This window comes from Gorilla gorilla, chromosome 8, assembly GCF_029281585.2.
Source record: "Gorilla gorilla gorilla isolate KB3781 chromosome 8, NHGRI_mGorGor1-v2.1_pri, whole genome shotgun sequence".
In the NCBI taxonomy this organism is placed as follows: Eukaryota; Metazoa; Chordata; class Mammalia; order Primates; family Hominidae; genus Gorilla; species Gorilla gorilla.
The window spans coordinates 129,404,632-129,427,689 of record NC_073232.2 but is presented as its reverse complement, the minus strand read 5'-3'; the positions used below and the strand labels follow the sequence as shown (position 1 = coordinate 129,427,689).

The following is a 23,058-nucleotide window of genomic DNA, read 5'->3' as shown; positions in this document are numbered from 1 at the left end:
GAGCACACAGCTTTAGTTTTTTTCTGGGACTAGCAGCTGCTTTTCTGAAATTTCCATCCCAGGGCTTCCGTCCTCCACTGTGTCCTCTCAGAAACCTGTCATGGTTTTTCTGGATGGATGCCCACAGAATTTTAATCCAGACACACACACACACGCACACACACAGAAAGAAAGAAAAAAGAAATGAAAAAGAAAGGAAGGAAGGAAGAAAGGAAGTAGAAAAAAAGAAAAAAGTACCATGTATAACAAAAAGCAAAACCAGGTTACGAGTTGACTTTCTTTTTTAATTTGGTTACTTCATTTGTGCTGCCAACCTGAAGCCATGACTAACCTAAAGCCAGTGAGTTCTCTTAATTACTGGGTTAGTCTATGATGATGCAGAGATGAGGCCCTATATGCCTTAGGGGCTACCTGGGTCCCGGCACCTCCAAACTCTTGGTAAATGTCTGCTTAATTAAATTCGTTGTTTTCCCAGAATATCCCATTTTCTCCTCCCCCCCCCCACCCCGCTTCTTTTTCTTTTTCTTCTGATGGAGTCTTGCTCTGTCACTCAGGCTGGAGTGCAGTGGTATGATCTCAGCTCACAGCAACCTCCACCTTCAAGGTTCAAGCAATTCTCCTGCCTCAGGCTCCCCAGTAGCTGGGATTACAGGTGCGCGCCACCATGCTTGGCTAATTTTTACATTTTTAGTAGAGACGGGGGTTTTGCCATGTTGACCAGGCTGGTCTCGAACTCCTAATGATCGGCCCACGTCGGCCTCCCAAAGTGCTGGGATTATAGGCCAGAATATCCCATTTTATGCCTTTCCTCAATAAGCATTTGCATGTCCAGTAAGGAGGGAGGGATGGAAGTCCCTGCCCTCAGGAAGCTTAGCAGAGTCACCGAAGTTTAAAAGGTGAAGTTATCTAACTCAATTTGTGAAAGATCCTTTGGTGAGCCAGCTAGAAATGCAGATTCCTGGACACTGCTCTCAGATGATCATTCTGTAAGTTTGAAACCCAGGAAATGTTTTTTTACTACCCCCAATCAGCTAGTAGAAGAGTGATAAACTCCTAATAAATGCTCATGGCCAGAAATAAATAGCATCATCAGAAACAAGAATTTCATGATTCCATCTCTACTTACTGTTGTTTAGATAAAATTTGTGAAAATTGATGTCTAATAATAAGGATTCCTCGCATTAACATTAAAGTCATTGCTCTGTGTCTTTTTGATACACACATGATCACCTGAAGATTTGGAAAATTCAAAGCAAGTATGGGTTTGGAACTAAAAATGGGGCAGTCTTGTGGGGTGTGGCAAAGAAGAGCATGAATAGCTTTGAAGTCAGGCAGAAGTCAATTCAAATTCTGCACATACCAGTCTGTGTGACTTGGGCAAGTTACTGAACGTCTCTCTGAGTCTCCGTTCTTTCACCTATAAAACAGGAATATTACTACATCTCTGAAGGAGGAGTTCAGATTAAGTGAGTTTATGCATCCAGTAAGTGACTGCTTCATAAATAATTCCCCTGGACACGTTGGCTCACGTCTGTACTCCCAGCTACTAATGAGGCTGAGGTGGGAGGACCGCTTGAGCCTGGGAATTCGAGGCTACAGTGAGCCGTGATGGTGCTACTGCACTCCAGCCTGGGCGACGGAGCGAGAACCTGTCTCAAAAATAAGTAAGTTTAAAAAACAAACAGGCTGGGCTTTGTGGCTCATGTCTGTAATCCCAGCACTTTGGGAGGCCAAGGCGGGCGGATCACGAGGTCAAGAGATCGAGACCATCCTGGCCAACATGGTGAAACCCTGTCTCCAATAAAAACACAAAAATTAGCTGGGCGTGGTGGCGCGCGCCTGTAGTCCCAGCTACTCAGGTGGCTGGGGCAGGAGAATCTCTTGAACTCGGGAGGCGAAGGTTGTAGTGAGCGTAGATCGCGCCATTGCACTCCAGCCTGGCGACAGAGTGAGACTCCGTCTCAGACAAACAACAAACAAACAAACAAATAGTTCCCCCTTACAACAAAATATGCCACAAGATGAGGGAGGGCAGAAATTTCCGAGGCCAAACTTAAAATTTGCATTTGGGATTTGGCCACACTTTGGCCGTTCTCTGTGGCAGTGAATGCGGCTGCAGACGTCCCAGCGCCGCCATTGCCCACAGGGCGTGTCATTTCTAAGGGCAGCTGTTTGTTCCCTGACTGCCCCCGCCCCGCCCCCCAGCTCCCCCATCTACCTAAAAGAAAATGTAATGGGTTGGGCCATTTTTATTTTTTAAAAAGCTTTCTTCCAGGTCTTTGACCGGGCGCCGCAGGTGTCCCCATGGGTTTCCCAGGCCGCTGCGGCCTTCACCGACAGAAGGAGGCCGTACAGAGGGGGTGCGGCCGGGCCGGGGACCCAGAGCCATCTGGGTCCCATTTGGGCCAAGGCTGCGGTTTGGGACTTCCACCGCCTGCAGGGCTCCTAAAGGGCTGAGGAAGGCCTAGAATCCTCCTGCGCACCCGATCTCGCGTAGTCCGAGGGTCCGACCCCTCCAACCCCTCCAGGGTAGGGGGCAAGGAAGGGCCGGTGTGCCGGGGAATTCGGTCGCACCCCTCCCTGCCGAAGGAGGCCCAGGAGCTCCCTCGTGCCGAGCTCTGCAGGGAAGTGAATGCCCCATCTGCTGCAGGGACCCCCATCAGGAGGACCCGAATCCCAGGGACCCGCACCCGCGACGCGGCAGTGGGAGTCAAGACCCGGCGGCTGCACCCCCGACGGCTTGGCCGCATGGGAGCAAAGCCCTCGGTGCCTCAAGGCGCCAGTCTGGGCTTTTGAGCGTTGCGGGAGGTAACCGGAGAGTTCGCCGGATTTTAACACAATCCCACTCTACATTTTCAGAACAGGGTGGCTGCAAAGTCCCTTACCCCTCTTACCCGTCTCTGCTCCCACCCGCCTCACCAACCCGCCGGAGCAGAGCTGGTGATCAAAGGCACTTTCCCGGGGCGCCCAGTCGGCGTCGGACTTCGAGGGCAGCGTGCGCAGCGAAGCCGGGCTGAGGGGCGATCAGCCCGCTGGGGACCCTGGAAACCCGCCGCCCTGCGGAGAGTAGCTCGGGACAGTTCCACCGCTCCGCCCAGTCAACTAAAGTGGAAGCCTGATGTCGGCCTGCAGGGCCAGAGATGCCCTCCGGAGCTGGGCCAAACCTGGGTGCCCCTAAGTGGCTGGAGGGGTGGCTGGGTGGACAGCGCGAAAGACCCCGCTCAGGGGGCCCCCTCCTGGCTTGGGACGGTAGAGGGGTCCCGCGGGGTGGCGGCGGAGGCAGGGGAGGTGGCGGCGGGGCGGGAGGTGCGGACGGTGCGCGCGTCGCTGCGAGCTGGAGCCCCTAGGGGCCCGCCACACACACTCGCACCCCTCCCCCTCCCGGCCTTCCTCCCACCCGCTCGCCGCGACCCTCTCCCCAGCCCCCTCCCCTCCCCCCGCCTCCGCCCCATTCTTGGAATTGTGTGGAAAAATTCTCAGCCAAACCTCCCACCTCTCCTCTCCCCCCACCCACCCCCTTTAAAAAACCCCTTTCCTCCCCGGCCCCTGCACTCTTTGTGAATGAGGGCAGGGAACACGGCCCTTCCCCCGCCCAGGAGCCACGCCAGACCGCCGCACTCAGAGGACTGTTTGTTAATAGTCCAATTAGATAATTGCCATCTTTCACTCCTTTTGCTCCGCATTTCCCATAAAGGAATGAATGGGGAGAGCGGCGTGGAGAGGGCTTCTGCCCCGGCAAGGTGACGAGAAGGGCTGGAGCATGCTCCTTGCACAAGGCCATGCGCTTGAATTGAATCATTGTAGCCTAATCAATGCTCTTATTGGATTACTGGCTGTTGCTTTTCTCAAAGATATTGTAGCAGAGACAATGAAATAGCTAGGGGAAAACTTTTTTTTTTTTTTTTTGAAGCAGATCTCACAGTTGAGATTTCTCGGCCGTCTCTCCCTCTCCCCCTCTCTCTCCTGCTGGACTCTGAGTACAAAGCTGCCCTTTGAATGGGCTGCCTCAGGGCTGCTGGAGGTGCAGGCATGAAAAAATCCAACTGGAACTAAATGAAGAGAGGTGGCAGTTTAAGATGGCTGTCTGCGTCGAGGTGTGTTAAGAAGGAGTTGTTTAGGGGAAAAGCTTGGCTTTTTTAGAGTGCAAGGGAGATACTTTTTGGGAAAACTTTCTCCCCCCCCCTCTGTCCCCCATCCCCCACTCCCAGACAACTGCTTTCTTCTGCTGCAGGGTGTGCAGGGGTTTTTTTTCTCTCCCCCCACACCCCCCCGCCGCCCAACCCTCATTCAGCTCTATCTGGCGAGTGTGGAGAAAACCCCTCTAGCCAGTATGTGAGCAGGAGGGTCAAAGGCAAAAGGAAAGTTAATAATGCCTGCTAATGGTACTAACAATTCAGGATGAATCTTGTCAAAAGTTTTTCTGGAAGTGTGGGTCTTTGATTGTGTGTTTCCTGAAAGCAAGACCAATCATTTCCGTTTATTCACTGGCTAAACCCCTACTTGATTGGGGACAAGGACAGAAACCATCCATTACGATCTGATATATTATCCAAACAATTTAGTGTATTCATGAGGTAACCGAAACGTGGGGGCTGCGAAATTACCCGTAATCAATTGCAACAGCGAGTGTGCGTCCCCCCGGGTGTCGGACAACTACAACTCGCCGTCTCAGAAACAGGCGGGAGCCGCAGCATTTCGGAGTTGCGCTGTTCGCTACCTGATCGCCAGGCTGGGGACACTGGACGTGCTCAGAGGACGCGGGTGCTGACGAGGCGGCCTCGCCGCAGCTCCACCGGGATCCTGGACCAGACTGGCCGCCTCTCGGCGAGCGCGCCACTCTCCCGTCGCCGCTGACCCGCGCGCGGCCGCCGAAGCCTCCCCGCGGGGACATTCATTCTTGCCCCTTGCCTGTCGCCCGGCTGGGCGTACGGGCCGCGTTGTCGGGGGTTTTGTCCCCTTTTTCCTCTTTTTTTTCCTTCTCCCCCCCCCCTTTTTTTGCTTTTTTTTTTTTTCCTTTCTGTTTTTGTTGTTGTTCTTGCCTATGTTCGGGAAACCAGACAAAATGGACGTTCGATGCCACTCGGACGCCGAGGCTGCCCGGGTCTCGAAGAACGCGCACAAGGAGAGTCGGGAGAGCAAGGGCGCGGAGGGGAACCTCCCAGCCGCCTTCCTCAAGGAGCCGCAGGGCGCCTTCTCAGCGTCGGGCGCTGCTGAGGATTGTAACAAAAGTAAATCCAATTCCGCAGCGGACCCGGATTACTGCCGCCGGATACTGGTCCGAGGTAGGGATGGGCAGGGCTGCCAGGCGCGTTCTTTGGGGTCGACTCCGGGGCCGGAGCTGCGCGCTGCCGCCGACACAGGCCGGTGGGAAGGAGTGCCGGCTGGGACTTGGGAGAAAGTTGTTGGCCCTCCCCGCCCCGAGTCCGGCTGGGGACAAGCGCCTGGGACTCTCCGGTGCGCTCTCCAGGGGCCTCGGCCCTCCACGCCCGGAGGGGCCCCGCTGACCGGGCTGCGGGGGGAGATGAGGGGCTGCGCGGGTGCGGCCGGGCATCGGGCTGCGGCCTCCGACCCGGGAAAGGAGCAGAAAACTCCGGGAGGAGGTGTGCGCGCTCCAAGGGCCGGACGACCTGCCGGGAGCCGGCCAGGGGACTCCCGCGCTCTGGAGAGCTGAGCGCACCCAAGGGGGAACGCGAGCCCCGGAGAACAGCTGCCCATCGCGGGCTACGGCCCTGCCAGTTAGTGCACTGGGCCGAGGGCCCCACGGCCGCGATCGGTGCCCGACCGCTGCCGCCGGGAGAGGCAGCTGGGCTTGGTTACGGAGCCGCGGTTGCCGCTTTGGTGCTCTGCTCTGCCGCTCTCGGATGCGCGGCGTGCACTTAGCCCCGGCGGCGGAGGCTGCGAGGCCGGGCCCCGGCCCGGCGCCGCCCCAGCCAGCAGATCGCCGGGCCCGGCCGGCCCCGACTCAGTCCCTCCTCCTTCCGCCGCGCGGACTCCGGAGGGAAGGAGACTCGAGGGTGGGGGTGGGGACGTCTGGATCACGGTCTGGTCAGCAAGCCCAGAGCTGGGGCCCGCAGGACCCGGGCGGGGCGACAAGGGTACCCTCAGGCTACAGGGGACCCGGAAGGCTCAGCCGAGGCCCCCCCAGGCCGGAAGAAACGTCCGCCTATGTGGAATTGATTGGATTTTTTTCTCTCCCCTGTCTGGAGGACTCTACAAAAAGACAAAGTGTGGTCCCTCCTTCGGTCAGCGGTATGGAGTTAGGCCCCTTGTCCTCCACACAGTGTCTTTGCTACCTGGTTGTGGTCGCGCTCCGCACCCCGCCCCCCATCCCCAAAACTGCACGCTTCTGGGGACTGTGTCCCCAAATCCAGCTCGGGCCAAGGAGGTGGAGGGGGACGGGAGGGTTCTGGCGGCTGACATCTCCCCTTCCCCAGATGCCAAGGGGTCCATCCGAGAGATCATCCTGCCCAAGGGCCTGGACTTGGACCGGCCTAAGAGGACGCGCACGTCCTTCACCGCGGAGCAGCTCTATCGGCTGGAGATGGAGTTCCAGCGCTGCCAGTACGTGGTGGGCCGCGAGAGGACCGAGCTCGCCCGGCAGCTTAACCTCTCCGAGACCCAGGTACCCGGCGACCAGGCCGCACACAGTTCTGCACCAGCCTTCCTCCCCACCACCCCTACCTAGCCTGCTCTTCACCTCCTAACCTGCTCTGACAGAACTACCCTTGGGAGGTGGAGGAGATGGGAAGGATGGGTAAGACAGGCCTAAGGATTCCTTCCCCTAGATAATACATCCTTTCCCCCCACCATTCCTGCCATCCCCAAATCCTCCAGGGCCCATGTTTTATCCACCTTGGCCTAGGCCCAGAAGGCCCCAAATCCTGTCCTTTTGGAATTTTTATTGTCCCCCGGTTTTGAGCATTTCCTTCGAGCTTCTGCTCTACAAAGAACTGACTTTTGCCCTTGTTTGGGGTACCCCATTTTGGCTAGATTTCTAGGCCCCACCCCTTGTGGGCCCACCCAGCTGTACACAGCGTCCAGGCCCATTCTACAGGAGTGAGGCTAGATCTAACACCCCCTGCCCCAGCACCATGGATGATTCCCAGGAATTAGGTGTACGCCCCCCTGGAGATCTGCCTGTGCAGATCAGGCTGCCCTGACCCTTAAAGGAAGGCTTTCCCCATTCTGAGCTGGCCCCAGCCCTGAGCACCTAGGAGACCCTGTCTTCTGGGCCAATGATGTGTGAGGTGTGTGATGGGAAAGAGATCTAGGACCCAGAAGCCAGTACTGCTGATTGTGCTTTAGATCTTTCCCTTTACATTAAATCCATATGATGCCCCTTGGAGCTGGCCATGTGGGCTCTGGGCCCAGGAGAGGACCCAAGAACTTGCCAAGTGGCATGTCACCAGCTTGGCCTAGCTACGGCAGCCTTCTTTCTGAAGACTGATCCTTTTCCCCATGCCCAACCCTGAAGCAGGTGGAGAGCATTTTAGGTCCGGGATCTGGGCTGAAAGCTGAGGACTGACAGAACAGATAGGGGTGTTCTTTTTGAGTTTGAGTTGGTGTGGTAGCTTTTTCTATTCTCTCTGCTACTACTCCTCTTATTTTATAAAATCTAAATAGGATAGTCTTTGCCTATTGCTGCAAAACTCTTCTGGGCCACTGCTAGGCCTGCAGAGGGGCAGAAGAATGAGAGGGGAGGTTAGTGGGGAATATTCAATCCACCTTAGCCTCCTGACTTTCTCCCATGATTCCAAGTTCATGACTCAGACCAGTGGAGAGATAAACTAAGAGTATCACCAGACCCTTCAATGCAGCTATCTGGTGAGAGGAGGTGCAGAAATCTCGGTCTACATAAAGTCTCCCGCACATATTATTCTCCTGCAGCCACTTTCCCTGCTTGCTGCTAGCTAATGGTCACGTCTTAAGCAGGAAATGGTCCTTTGTAGCCTTCACCAGGAGTAGTGCTTCTAGGACTAAATCCGAGCGCATTGGGCCAGGGGCCTGGGTCCAGAAAGGCTGGGCAATACTCACTCCCCGCCTCTCTTCCCACTTCCCTCTTCCTTCTTCCCTCTTCCTTCACCGCACCCTAGGGCCTCACACCCTCCACCGGAAATTCCGGCTTTGGGACTGCACTGATTCACACATCTGTGAGCCCCAAACACCGCTGCGGGGTAGCGCGGAAGCCAGTGAAACCCTTTCCGGTCTTCCTTCGAGTTCCTGCCGTAGGCATTTTATTACTTTGTTCTGTGTAAGCGGCGCCTGCCTGGGCCTGCTTCCCTGACCCGGAAGCGCAGCCCGGTGGAGCAGCTGTGTCCCCCTCGTGGCGGCGCCAGCTCCCCCAGCAGCGCCCCGGACCGGACCCCTCCGGCTGCTGGGTGGGGCTGCGGGTAGGTCTGGGACTTGGGGAGAGTCCCGGAGCCGCGCGCCCCGGGAGCTCGCTTCCTTTGACGCTGGTCTTCCTTGCCCCTCTCTCCCACTCTCCCCGCACCCCGGCGCGCAGGTGAAGGTCTGGTTCCAGAACCGGCGCACCAAGCAGAAGAAGGACCAGGGCAAGGACTCGGAGCTACGCTCGGTGGTGTCGGAGACCGCGGCCACGTGCAGCGTGCTACGGCTGCTGGAGCAGGGCCGCCTGTTGTCGCCGCCCGGCCTGCCTGCGCTGCTGCCGCCTTGCGCCACGGGCGCTCTCGGCTCAGCGCTGCGCGGGCCCAGCTTGCCGGCCCTGGGCGCGGGCGCCGCTGCAGGCTCGGCCGCCGCAGCCGCCGCCGCCGTCCCGGGCCCAGCTGGCGCCGCATCCCCGCACCCGCCGGCTGTGGGCGGTGCTCCAGGCCCCGGGCCCGCCGGGCCGGGGGGATTGCACGCAGGCGCCCCGGCCGCGGGCCACAGCCTCTTCAGCCTGCCGGTGCCCTCGCTGCTCGGCTCCGTCGCCAGCCGCCTGTCCTCCGCCCCGTTAACAATGGCTGGTTCGCTAGCTGGGAATTTGCAAGAACTCTCCGCCCGATATCTGAGCTCCTCGGCCTTCGAGCCTTACTCCCGGACCAACAATAAAGAAGGGGCCGAGAAAAAAGCGCTGGACTGATTTTAAGTGTTTCCCTGTATTTATATTTATAGTATCTATTGTGGTGATATTTATGGACTCACGCGCATTAGGTGCCCAGAGCTCCTGCGCTGGGCTCCTGGCTCCTACCAGGCCTCTGACAGCTCTCCTTTCCCACTAGACTCTGCTACCAATTTCATCTCATTCGGGCTATTTTTTTTCTACTACCTTTCCTCTGAGATTCCTCCCCAACCCCCAACTTCCTTCTGAATCCAGGAGCGATCCAAAGAATTGGGAAAAATGCCCGAGTTAGTCAACCTGATGCCCTGACCCCGTGCCCAGCCCAGGAGGGAAAAGACTGGTTCTAACTCCAAAGCACAGGACGTTTGCTCTAGATTCGCGGCTGCTGCGGCTGCTGCCGCTGCCGACTATTCCTAGGAATATTTGAAAGAGGAAAACTGCGCGCAGACCCCAGGGGCTTCCAGGTTTCTTTAGACCAAAAAAGGAGGACGTTCCTTCCTCTTGCCAGGGAAACCAGGGCTTGTGGGAGCCCCTGGGCCCCGCTTTGCGGACCTCTCGGGATAGTCGGTACACAACACAGCTTCCTGGCGGGCAAATCCTGCGGTTTTTCTCCCCTTTAGGGCAACTCCAATCACAACCATCCCCGACCCCAGGAAACAGTAACAAACGTCGTAGTAGGCAACGACACTGATAAATTTGATCTAATCAGCAATAAAAGCAATTGCTACGTAAAACCAGATGAAGTGGAACCAGTTTTTAAATACTTCCAATGATGAAATTTGGAAGGTGTAAGAAAATTCAGGATACAGAATGCCCCACAGGGCAATGCAAAATTAAGGTTCTGGGTGTTGTAACTTTAAACAGGAATTTAATGGGGGAAAAGCAAAGGAAAAGGTAACGCCGCTAATCAAAGTAAATTCAGAATCTTTTCTCCGAGCCTGTTCGGGGCGGTGGCCGACAGCTTCCCACTCCACCAGGAAAGAGCAAAGCGGCTGCCGGCGGTAGCCTGCGCAGCCGGCGCTTCACCCTACGGCCTCCCAGGCGCGTAGCTTCGGGCACAATTGCTCGGTTTGGAAAACGAGTCAGCACTCATTGCCTCCTCTCGCAAACACCCGGATTCACAAAACCCTTCCTGCACGCAGGAAACGTCTGGATTTCTGAGCAGTTCTTTGCGGAAGGGGAGGCAGGGACGCCGCTGGGCGGTCGGGCCTCCTCTAGCAGTAGTCTCGGAGTCCAGATAGCGTCTTGTGTGATTGATAGGAAAGACACTCCCCTCGCCTCCCCAGTCTTAGGGTTTCAGTGATCCCAAATCAGAACACGAACCGCGACACCCTCTTTCCTTACCCTGCGCAGCGGCGATCGTCCCTACAGCCACGGCCACCCACATTTTAACCAAAATCACAGACCCAGACTGCGAGGTGCCGCAGTGTCTAGAATGTATTCGTCCATCTGAAGCAAGCGAAAAACACTTTTTTAAAATAGTAATTTTATTGTAAATTATTTACGTCGGAAACTCTCCCCCTCTTTTTCATCTTTTTTTTTTTCTAGGCAAATAGTGAAGAAAATAATGAACGATTCAAACGCGGGTAGGTGTCACTGAATCCAGGCTACTAACTTTGTTCTGAATGTTTTGGATATTTGGATGTTTTGTATTTATGTGGTGAGAGTGAAATATATATATCTATGATGATAAATGAGGTGTATTTTTGTCTTATATTTGAAGGATAAAAAAACAAAAGAAGAAAAGGAAGAAAGAGCCAGCAAATGATGAGTCTCGGCGTGGGGACTCCGGGGGCAGAGGGTGGCAGCCCCTATAGTGCGGGGCCCTGCGACTGGTACCGTGAGCGCCTGGGATGAGGTTTGGGCGGATTTCGGGTTTCCGGAGAGGCAGAGACGCCTGGCTACGACGATTTGTTCCACCTCCTTGAGTGCTTCGCTCTCGATTTCTCTATCTGTCCCTCTGAGGTCGGCCCCTCAGACCCTCCTCCTTAATTTCCCACTGCGTAATTCTTAGTTTATTTAGGAACTCATCTCTGGGCACTATAAAGTCCCTGCCTCCTAATGCTAGGTTTCTAGAGTCTTCCAGCTGCATCTTCATGCCGGCAGCATTTTGGATTTTGTGCAATCATGGGCCCAGAATAGGCAAGGTTTTATTTTCTTCTGACTTAGAATGTAAGTCTCGCCATCGTCAAAGAGAAACTTTGAAGGAGCAGGAGACTGAAATCGATATTAATTCCTGCAAAGAGACCTCCTCACCCTGGTGCTTATGCGGTGGTGACGGGTGTAGACGTTGCAAACAAATCTTGGGAAGCGAGGAGGGCCGGGGAGGACACTTCCGGACACGCTCTTCTAAAGCGTGTGCAGCACGGGACGAAGTCCGCGCTGCGGGTGCAGCGGCCCCGGCTCCTTCTTGTAGCGCCTGCACACCTGGGTGTTGCAGGGACCCGCAGCTCCCGTGCAGCACCGGCCCTAGCCAGGCCTTACTGCCCCTACTCGTGTACTGTGCCTGAAGCTGAAGTTGGAGGCATCCAAAATAAGGCGGGGCACAGTGTGGGCGGCGGAGTCCCTGAGCCTTGAGCTCCGCTTTTTGCTGAGATCACAGCAGCCGCCCACAGACAGTTCACTTTTATTTCTCAAAGTTGCTGCAGATCCCTTAGCTTGGTTTCTCTTGGCTCTTCCCCTCCCTGTCCGCCTGTCCTTACTTTCTCTTGCTTGAAACTGCTTTTCCTTTTCTACTCTTTTCTTCCGCGCTCCTGTCCCGTAAACGCCTGCGCTTCCTTTAAGTTCTCTCTCTGTGGTGTGGGCTCCCCTCTCGTTCCCCCTGTCTCCCTCCTCCATTACTTCTTCCTTCCAGGTCTCTCTCTCTCTTTTGGTTTTCTGGTTTTTTTCTCCTGCTCAAGGGGTCCCAAAGGCCAAGGCAGTGGGTGGCTCTCGCTGCAGCTTCAAGGCTGGTGGCTGGGGCCCTCCAGGGATGAGAAGGAAGGGAGAAGGTGGCATAACTTTTTGGAACAAAAGAAAACACAAAATCCTAGCTTGGGATTCCCAACAAATTCAGCCTCCTCTCCCAGGGGCCTCAGCCTGGGAAGTCACCAAGCAGATCCCTCCTTCCAGCTTCCTGCTCTTTCTCCTTTTTGCTTTCTTACCCCTGAAAGAGGGAAGGACAAGTCACCTCATAACTTCTGCGCTCACCTCCCTTCCCTCCCTGGCTTTGGGAAGAGCTGCTGAGCTCTTTGCCTGCCACTCAGGGAGTGCAATTGTTCTTAAAGAGCCTCTTCTGCATAGAAAAAGAATTGCAATTTTAATTTAAAAACATTTATAGAAAATTCATTTAATTTTAGTGACTATCTTCTTTTCCCTCCTTCCCCAAGGGCCTCCAGTAAGCTGCCTTGGTCCCTGGAGGCTTCTGGCTTCCAACTGGAGACTCACAGGCCTTGGAGGAGGAGGCAGATAGCCTCTATGCCAATAGCTGGGCCTGCCTGGGGAAAGGTGGAAGGAGGAACAGCTGCAGGAGGGGGGAGCTGAAAAGAATCTGATGCTCAGGCCTGCACAAAGCAACCGCCAAATTGTTTCAGAGCAGAAAAGAAAAAGGGAGAAAACCTCTTAGCAAAGCCCTGTGAGTTTGGGGGTCAGGTTCAAGAAAGATGTGGGAAGTCACTTGGAGAGCTAAACGGGACACATGCTCGTATCCACACTTGCAGTTGGTCTAACCTTCAGCCAGAATGTATTCATAAGTAGCATTTGGCAACCCTTTATAGTTTACAAATAGCATTTTACATACACCATTCTACTATTCCTCATGGTGGCTTTGGGAGGTCCAGCTCCGTTTTAAAGACTCATACAGGACTGGAGCAAATAACTTGCTCAAAGCCACATGGCTGCTCAGAACCCAAGACTGTAAGCTCCCCCTAGGGCCAGAGGCCTCTTTCTTTCAGTTTTTTTCTCTCTTCCCCCTTTGCCCCCTCTTTCCTTCTTCCCTTTCTCCCCTCCTTCCTCCTTTCCTTCTTTTTGTGCCCACAGTGTCTGGATCATGGTACCTGAATTCTTTAGCCTATTTGCACCCACATCTGCTAATGTCCATATCTAGCCATCTATTACACCAGCTGCTGAGGATTTACTTGGTGCCCTCATCAAGAAGTTTGAATTTCTCCCTCCTTCCTTTTTTTTTCCTGCCACTGTCCCAACTCTTTCCCTCTACGTCTCTCTAGAATGACATCTTTAAACCCCTTACCTTCTTTGGTCTTATACATCCTTAAAAATGATTATTTATAAATTGAATTATAATATCCATGAGGTAAACACTCATAGGGTAAAGTACACAAAGCTTAACTATACAAGTTGATGATTTACACACACACACACACACACACACACCCCTTCTTGAATGGTTCCAAGGATACCCTTTTAACTTCTTCCCTTCAGCCACATAAGCCATATGATGACACACAGTGTCTTTCTCCCGTTTGAAAAGAAATTGTGTCATATTGGTGTGCTGTTCTTGCATAGAAAGCCTTTTTTAAGAAGTCTTTTTAAGATTTCTTGAAGGATTTAGAAATCATATATCTCTTCTAACCCCCTGAAATCCTGAGTTTAAGTGGCTTGATTAAATGGCTGATCAAAACTTAAAAACATACTAGGTCAATGTTTTTCAAGATACAACTGAGGACCAGCTGCTTCAGAATCATCTGGGGACTGGCTAAAATTCCAGGTTCCTAAGCCCTAGTCCCATCTGATGAATCAGAAACTAGGTTGGGGCTTAGGAACGTGCATTTTAAACACTTTTCCAAAGTGATTCTTATCCAGACTAATATTTGAGAAGTACTGTATTAAATGGCAAACTCCCAAAACACTGCAGCCTCCTGCATCTGGCCCAGGGCCTGGCATTTGGTAGGAATACAATGAATGTTTGTTAAACAAATTAATCCACAGTTTCTGACACAGTTTAGAATTTCTTGGACCACATTATGCTATTGTAATTTAACACCATTTCTACGTCGGGAAATCTTTACATTTCAGTCTTTTTCATTTTCATGGAGGTTTCATTTTAATGGAGCAGGAGAGAAAAGAGAGATCTACTTTGGTGGTTTCTCAGGTCTCAGGGAAGGTCTTTTATAAACTCAATGGGGACCACCTTCCTGGAGAGGCTGCTCCCTTACAGACCTGGTAGTTTGGGGAAAGGAGGAGGAGAGCCCTTCAGGTTTGCTGAAAAGCATTCAGATGCACACCCTTCTTGGTTGGAACTGAAAGCTTCTGTTTGAAGAGACATGAGTTCTGGAAGGAGCAAGGCCACCAGGTCCAGAGAACCTGGCATGCAATGGACATGGAAGTTGAAAATTACTTGGGTATTCTCTGATTTCTAGCTAATATGAAAATAATTTTCTTTCTAGAAACACATTTGCCTATCTTCTTACCCTGAAACAGAAAATAAATATTATGCTTTATGTGGTAGTGTTGTACCCATTCTTAAAAATAAATCACATCATATATATGTGTAAAATATATATAAAATTTTTCATGTAAAAGTTTTCTTCATATAAAAAAGTCTGTTATGTGTGTTAACAACAACATAACATGTATAGCAATAACACATACACATATACCACATATAAACACGTACATAGCATTCCCTGGTATCATACAATGTGTACTATGCTGGTTTAATGCACAGAGAAAAAGTAATTCATCTTAATGGTTTCTAGTTATGGTTCTGGAGTCAGAATGACTGGGGTTCAAATCCCAGATATACCACTTAATAGCTGTGTAATCTTGGACAAATTAGTCATCTGACTGCTCTAAACCTATTTCCATGTATATCAAATCAAAGTAATAATGGCACCTACCTCATAGGATTGTCATGGTTGTTTAGTTGGATAAAGCATCTAAAGCATCTAGTACAAGCCTAGGATAAGTTATATGCTCAAATATTAGCTATTTATTATAAGACTGTGATTGAGATAGCTGACTATCTGAGAGTCTCTCTGGGCCTCAGTTTCCCCATCTGTAAAATGAGGGTGTTGGCCTAAAGTCCTTTCCTGAGGAAGGGGAACGTGATTGGGTCAGGCATAATGGAATTTACCCCCCCTGCCTTTAGACTTGGTATCAAAGCCATTAGTAAGCACAGCATCTCTACCAAAATGCTAAATTATTATTTTAATGACTCGGCAGACAGCTCTCAGCTGTCTGTTCATTGGAGACTGCCTCATCTGAAGAGAGCCACTGTGCTCAAGTGGTTTCCAATGACTTTCCAGGGTGGTTTCCAATGACTGGTAGACCTGGGGATAAGCCTGGTTCTTGCACCCCAACTTTGGATATATTTGAAGACTCATCCCATCTTCTAAACTCTTAGAAGGAATGGCTGAGGCCTCTGTTGAGATCCCTATGCAGTTTGACCTCTGTCCAATACTGCTTCCTTCCTTTCCCTTCTACACTGTTGAACTTGAAGCACTCCCTAGTAAACTTCCTACATGCTAATCTCCTCAGTTCTTGAGTCAACCAATTTCAATGGATAGGTATGAGAAGGAGAATGCTAAGAGCTGGGAATGGAGAGGAAGCAGTGAGGATGGCTGAGTGCAAGTAGTGGGAGAAGAGGCAGGAATGCAGGCAGCACCTGGAATACCACGTTGATAACACTTGGTTTTTGCCATCAGGGCGATGAGGAGCCACTGAAAAGTTCTCCCAAGGAGATCATGGAATCATTGTAGTTCTCATTTTACAAGGTCTCTCTGGCAATCTGGGGGAGAATCCCAGAAGAGGTGGCATGGGAACAGGAGTGCACGGATTCTGAGGCAGATGCCAGTTAGTGAGTACACTTCCATAGGAACAGGAGAGCAAGAGAGGATGATGGTGATGCGATGATGGTGGGGGTAGGGGGTGGGGGTGAGGGTTGCTTGGTGAAGTGGCAGCAGAAATGGAGAGGAGAAATGGTTTCAAGGCATTGTGCTTAAATAAAACCAACAGATCTTAGTGTCTGACTAGAGGTGCCCGGTGGTGGCATTGATATCAAGATCGGGTCCAAGTGGAATTTTGAAACCATTTTCCTTGTATCAGAGAGGGAATTTGATGAGGAGCCTGAAGCTAATAAGGGTTTAGTGGGGGTACTGGAGGCCGAGTTGGCTCCAAAGCTGGGGAGATAGCTGTGAATTGGGGCAGAGGCCTCAGCCCGGAAGGCAGGAGGGCCCAAGGGCAGGAAAGCCGTGGAGCCTGCGCCATGTGAGCCATTTGGCATGCGCAATGGGGCATGCGTGCTAGGAGGTGAGGCGAGGGCCAGGCGCTAGGGCTAGAAAGGAGGCAGGGCTGGCGCTCTAGGGACTCCTGGAGCTCTCTTCCTGTGAGCCTGGACCCGGCACCTCACGCAGCCCATCTCCCACAGCTTCCGTCCACGGAGGCCGGGGCCTCACCAGGAAAGTGGTAAGTTAGGCCTGCTTTGACGGTTTTAGCGGCAGGGCCCCGACCCACGCTGAGTCCGGCTCCCATGCTCTCTTGCCAGCACGGGCAGAAATAGGGACTGAAAATACCTTCCTGGGTCCGGCCCTTAAGACGCCAGCTGTGACCCAAGGCAGTGGAGCGGCGGGAAGTGACGTCAAGCGGCGGCAGCGCCCCCTGGAAGGCCCCTTCCAGCACCTAGCGCTCCGCCCTCCAGACCCACGCCCTTGACCCCCAGCTTCTTGCACTGAGGGAAGCAGCGGCATGGGGGCTGAGGGGCTTGCTGAGGGGCTTGCTAAGGGTGCACAGGACGGACGGAGTGCCAGGTTTTTGTTTTGGTTTCCTTCCCTTGCGTCTCATGGGTTAGATAAGACTGCCATCTGTTAGATCGGTGGCCAGAAAGTCAGGTCATCAGCCCATTTTACTGAGGGTCTGGCTTAGTCCCTTCCCGGGAAGAGCTAAAGGCAAATTCAGTTTTCTGTCCTAGTTGTCAGCTGATGCGAGGGAAGTAAGCACAGTGGAGTGGGAGCATTATGGGCAGGGATGGGCAGACAGCCTGTAGAATTCTGAGATGATCAAGAAGGTATTTGGGTTCTTAACCAGGGCATCCCAGGGAGAAACGGAGGGGAGAGAAAAAGAAAAGGAAATGATGTGAAGGAGGTGGGGGGCTCACATCGAGTAGAGGTGTAAGATAAGGCTTGCAAAGTGGCCTGGTCAAGGAAGGGCTTGGAGACCAAACTAAAGATCTCTATTCTGTAGGTGAAGGGGAGGTTTTGGGCAGGGTAACGATGGGAGGAAAGCCCAGTTACAAGATGAGATGGGTGCCGACAGGTGAGAAAGGTTAGTAAACAGATTGGTGTTGCGGTCTGGGATTAAGCTGCAGGTGGGGAGGATAGAAAGTAGGTAGGTGTCTCATCAGTGATGGGATGAGAAACAAGTTAGTTAACACATTAATGCCAACATTTGTTTCTAGACATCACCATTATTTTCGTTTTAAGATCCTTTCCCTGAGCTGCCTATGACCGCCTCTGTTCAGAGACCAGTGGGAGGGTGGCAAATAAGTTCAACTCTCATGCTAAGTTGAATTATTTGATGGTAGCTGCCTGGGGGTACTAAGTTGTGGAGGATTCTGAGGCCTCCGTGGAAAAGTATGCTGATCATTAGTGATGTCTGCCAACATCGGAGGGGATCTTGCAATTCTGAGACAAATATAAGTGGCTTTGAGGCCAGGTTGCTTCCCTAGGTTCTGAGTAAGGAGCTGGGTCCATGTTTGGCTCAGCAATTTTTCTTAGCCTGGGCAGGTCATGGCAGAGTAGGAAGCAGTTTCCAAGTAACTCGGGGCAAGGTTCCTGCAGCAGGTATCCCAGTCATCACCTTAACCCCCACAATATAGCAATAGTAGGAAAACTTGGGCTTTGAATTCCACCTTTGACTTTTATTGGCCATGTGAACTTAGGCAAATAACTATTTTCAGTCAGAATCCTCATCTGTAAATAGAATTATTACTTTTATTTTATCTTATTTTTTGAGACAGAGTCTCACTGCATCGCCCAGGCCGGAGTGCAGTGGTGCGATCTCAGCTCACTGCAACCTCTGCCTCTGGGGTTCAAGCAATTCTCCCTGCTTCAGCCTCCTGAGTAGCTGGGATTACAGGTGCCCACCACCACGCTCGGCTAATTCTTGTATTTTTAGTAGAGATGGGGTTTCACCACGTTGGCCAGGCTGGTCTTGAACTCCTGACCTCAGGTGATCGACTCACCTCGGCCTCCCAAAGTGGTGGGATTACAGAGTAATTCAATGAGAAAAGCAAAGTGCAGCCTGTTTTAAAGATGTAGAGCCTGAGACATGGAGAATCAATGTGTCAGTGAAGGGATTATAATTTGAACTTTATTTTTCTGAGTACTGGAATACCACTCTGAATATGATGCTTAACTCCTGAGTTTTGCTTCACTGTCAAATGTGCTCTACCCTCAAGCTTTTTCTCTGAATTCAGGGTCCACTTTTTTCATTGCCTGAGGCTCATTAACCCCCAGGTTAGAGTCAGGACCATCAGTGACACATCTGAAGTTTGGCAATTTTTTTTTTTTTTTTGAGACATAATCTTGCTCTGTCACCCAGGCTGGAGTGCAGTGGTGCAGATCATGGCTCACTGCAGCTTCAACCTCCCAGGCTCAAGGGACCCTCCCACCTCAGCCTCCTGAGTAGCTGGGACTGCAGGCATGCACCACCATGCCCAGCTATTTTTTTATTTTTTGTAGAGACAGTGTCTGACTGTATTGCCCAGGCTGGTCTTGAACTTCTAGACTCAAGCAATCCTCCCACCTTGGCCTCCCAAAGTGTTCAGATTACAGGTATGAGTCACCGTGCCTGGCCAGCAATTTTTTTTTTTTTTTTTTTTTTTTATGAGACAGGGTCTTGTTCTGTCACCCAGGCTAGAGTGCAGCTGCAGCAACGTGATCTCGACTCACTGCCTCTCGGGTTCAAGCAGTTCTCGTGTCTCAGCCTCCCGAGTAGCTGGGATCACAGACATGCACTACTACGCCCAGCTGATTTTTTTTGTATTTTTAGTAAAGATGGGGTTTCACCGTGTTGACCAAGCTGGTCTCGAACTCCTGGCCTCAAGCAATCCACCCACCTTGGCCTCCCAAAGTGTTGGGATTATAGGCGTGAGCCACCGTGCCTGGCCAGCAATCCTTTTAAGAGTACTCTGGCAGTACATTAGGAACAGTAATCAGACATGCAAAATTAGGTAGAGATAATTTGGAATGTAGGTAGATGTTGGGTGACCCAAGGTCAGGGGTCACTTATGTCATTATTGGAAGTTAAGGGGTGCTAATTACTCACTACCTTTTCTTTCTGTCTCAAATCAGCTGCAAACTAGGTGCCACATAGGGTTCCAAATTTAAGTGGCATCAAATGACTCTCAAAGTTGTCTCTTGTCTTCTGGAATTGAATTTACCTGTCTAGTCACAGGTAGAGAAGGGGAAAATGAAGAGTGAAGAGGGATAGAACCCCTGCCTTTTAAAGAACCCACGTATTGGGAGGCCGAGGCAGGCAGATCACCTAAGGTCAGGAGTTTGAGACCAGCCTGACCAACATGGAGAAACCCCATCTCTACTACAAATACAAAATGAGCTGGGCTTGGTGGTACATGCCTGTAATCCCAACTACTTGGGAGGCTGAGGCAGGATAATTGCTTGCACCCGGGAGGCAGAGGTTGCAGTGAGCTGAGATCGCACCATTGCACTCCAGCCTGGGCAACAAGAGCGAAACTCCATCTCCAAAACAAAACAACCCATGTAGTGGTTCAGTGAATGGTAGTGCTCACCAATCAGATTATCTTCTTACTTTTCTCTTGAATTGTAAGAGTCAGAGGCACAGTCACCTTTCCCAGAACTTCCCTAAGAGGGTAGAAGCATTGGCTAAACTGCCTTGTATAAAAATGTAATAAAGTACTTTAATTATTATTTTTCTTAAGTTTAATAGTATATGAAGAGGTTGAGAGTTCTCACTGTTCTCTTGAATTTGTTGTTACTGTTGGAATTGCTGTTCCTAGATTGGTACATAGTAGGCAATTTAACATTTGTTGGACTGATTGACTGGAATCACAAAGTTAGTTTATTAGGACAGCTTATTTGGGTCCCTAGGATTTCATAAGTCATGTCATGAAAATATATCCTTAAAAGTATTGTCCTAAGAGATGTGAGGTGATGCCTCATTGTGGTTTTGCTTTGCATTTCCCTGATGATTACTGATGTTGAGCACTTTTTCATATACCTGTTTCAACTAACTATGGATCGAAAATATTTTAAAAGACAATAGGGCCAGGTGCAGTGGCTCACACAAGTAATCCCAGCACTTTGGGAGGTGGCGGTGAGAGGATTGCTTGAGCCTAGAGTTTGCGACCAGCCTGGGCCACAAAATGAGACTCTGTCTCCACCAAAAATAAAAACATTAGCTGGGTATGGTGGCATGTGCCCGTGGTTCCAGCTATACGGGAGGTTGAGTTGGGAGGATCACTTGAGCCCAATAGGTTGAGGCTGCATGAGCAGTAGCAGTGTTCATGCTACTACACTCCAGCCTGGGTAACAGAGTGAGACCATGTCTCAAAACAAACAAACAATAAATAGCAATATGAAAATAAAAAATAAAGTAAATACAAATACAGTACAACAATTATTTACATAGCATTTACATTGTATTAGGTTATTATGGGTAATCTAGAGATGATTTATTTCTTTATTTATTTTTATTTTATTTTTATTTTTTGAGATGGGGTCTTGCTGTGTCGCCCAGGCTGGAGTGCAGTGGCGTGATCTCAGCTCATTGCAAGCTTCTCCCCCTGGGTTCACGCCATTCTCCTGCCTCAGCCTCCCAAGTAGCTGGGACTACAGGCGCCTGCCACCACGCCTGGCTAATTTTTTGTATTTTTAGTAGAGACGGGGTTGCACTGTGTTAGCCAGGATGGTCTCGATCTCCTGACCTTGTGATCCGCCAGCCTTGGCCTCCCAAAGTGCTGGGATTACAGGCGTGAGCCACCGCGCCCAGCCAAGATGATTTAAAATATACAGGAGGGTGTGTGTAAGCTATATGCAAATACCATGCCATTTTACATTAAGGACTTTGACATCCTCTGATGGGGGTGTTCCTGGAAACCATCCCCCATTCATACTGAGGTATGACTGTATATAAAACATGTATAAAATTTATAATTTTTTTTTTGAGTCAGAGTCTCACTCTGTTGGCCAGGCTGGAGTACAGTGGCATGATCTCAGCTCACTGCAACCTCCGTCTCTGGGGCTCAAGCAATTCTGCCTCAGCCTCCCAAGTAGCTGGGATTACAGGCGTGTGCCACCATGCCTGGCTAGTTTTTTATATTTTTAGTAGAGGCAGAGTTTCACCATGTTGGCCAGGCTGGTCTCAAACTCCTGACCTCAAGTAATCCTCCCACCTCGGCCTCCCAAATTGCTGGGATTACAGGTGTAAGCCACCACGCCTGGCCCAAAATTTAGAATTGTATACGTAATCTATAGCTATAAAATGTACACAAAATATAGATTATAGGAGATTATACATATAATCTCCTTTGATCTTCATAATATCTTTTTTAAACAATTTTTTTATCGATGCATAATAGATACATAGTTTTGGGGTACCTGTGATAATTTAATACATTTATATAATTTGTAAATGGGCATGGTCATTCATGCCTGTAATCTCAGCACTTTGGGAGGCTGAGGCAGGCAGATCACCTGAGGTCAGGAAGTTGAGACCAGCTTAGCCAACATGGGGAAACCCCGTCTCTCCTAAAAATACAAAAATTAGCTAGGCATGTTGGCACACTTCTGTAATCCCAGCTACTAGGGAGGCTGAGGCAGGAGAATCGCTTGAACCTGGGAGGTGGAGGTTTCAGTGAGCTGAGATTGTGCCACTGTACTTCAGCCTGGGCAACAGAGCAAGACTCTGTCTCAAAAAAAAAAAAAATCAAATCAGTGTACTTGGGATATCCATCACCTGAAATATTTGTCTTTTCTTCTAGCTATTTTGAAATATACCATAGATTACTGTAAATTATAGTCACTCTGCTCATCTATCTAACACTAGGTTCTGTTTCTTCTATCAAACCATAGATTTGTTTGTTTTTACTTTTTTATTTTTAATTTTTGTGGGTACATAGTAGGTGTATATATTTATGGGATATATGAGATGTTTTGATACAGGCGTGCAATATGTAAAAATCACATCATGGGGCCAGGCGCTGTGGCTTACGCCTGTAATCCCAGCACTTTGGGAGGCCAAGGGAGGCGGATCACAAGGTCAGGAGTTCCAGACCAGCCTGGCCAATATGGTAAAACCCCGTCTCTACTAAAAATACAAAAAAAATTAGCTGGGCGTGGTGGCGGGTGCCTGTAGTCCCAGCTACTCAGGAGGCTGAGGCAGGAGAATCGCTTGAACCCAGGAGGCGGAGGTTGCCGTGAGCCGAGATCATGCCCCTGCACTCCAGGCTGGGCAACAGAGCGAGACTCAGTCTCAAAAAAAAAAAAAAATCACATCATGGAAAATGGGATATCCATCCCTCAAGCATTTAACCTTTGTGTTACAAATAATCTAATTATACTCTTTTCAGTTATTTTTAAATGTACAATTTATTATTTACTATAGTCCCTCTGTTGTGCTATCAAATACTAGGTCTTATTCATTCTTTCTATTTTTTTTGTACCCATTAACCATCCTTACCTGCCCCACTGATCCCGACTACCCTTCTCAGCCTATAGTAACCATTCTTCTACTCTCTATCTCCATGAGTTTAATTGTTTTGATTTTTAGATCTCACAAATAAGTGAGAACATGCTAAGTTTGTCTTTCTGTGCCTGGCTTATTTCACTTAACGTAATGACCTCCAGTTCCATCCATGTTGTTGCAAATGACAGGATCTTATTTTTTTTTTTTTTTTACAACTGATTAGTACTCCATTGTGTATAGGTACAATTTTTAAAATTCATTCATCTGTCGATAGATGCTTAGGTTGCTTCCAAATCTTGGCTATTGTGAACAGTGCTGCAATAAACATGGGAGTGCAG

The 23,058-nt window shown here is 50.5% G+C and overlaps 1 protein-coding gene across 2 annotated transcripts; it reads left to right on the top strand.

Annotated features, from left to right (window-relative positions):
• The first annotated feature begins 4,400 nt into the window (after window positions 1–4,400).
• Window positions 4,401–14,556, top strand: VAX1 (ventral anterior homeobox 1). Of its 2 annotated transcripts, XM_063710537.1 has the most exons (4): window positions 4,401–5,282; window positions 6,435–6,622; window positions 10,607–10,644; window positions 10,782–14,556. In XM_063710537.1, exons 1-4 carry the CDS (start codon window positions 5,042–5,044, stop codon window positions 10,873–10,875), a joined length of 561 nt encoding a protein of 186 aa, XP_063566607.1. In that variant the 5' UTR covers window positions 4,401–5,041; the 3' UTR covers window positions 10,876–14,556. The 2 variants fall into 2 exon arrangements, with proteins under 2 accessions (XP_063566607.1, XP_030871350.3); XM_031015490.3 differs by having other exon boundaries at window positions 8,504–11,557.
• Window positions 14,557–23,058: the final 8,502 nt, after the last annotated feature.

What these genes read in the sequence shown, in the direction of transcription:
- VAX1 (XM_031015490.3), top strand. Translation starts at nt 5,042, where the DNA reads ATGTTCGGGAAACCAGACAAAATGGACGTTCGATGCCACTCGGACGCC. An exon ending in CCGCCGGATACTGGTCCGAG is followed by an intron (nt 5,283 to 6,434) that starts GTAGGGATGGGC and finishes CCCCTTCCCCAG; the next exon opens with ATGCCAAGGGGTCCATCCGA. An exon ending in TTAACCTCTCCGAGACCCAG is followed by an intron (nt 6,623 to 8,503) that starts GTACCCGGCGAC and finishes CCCGGCGCGCAG; the next exon opens with GTGAAGGTCTGGTTCCAGAA.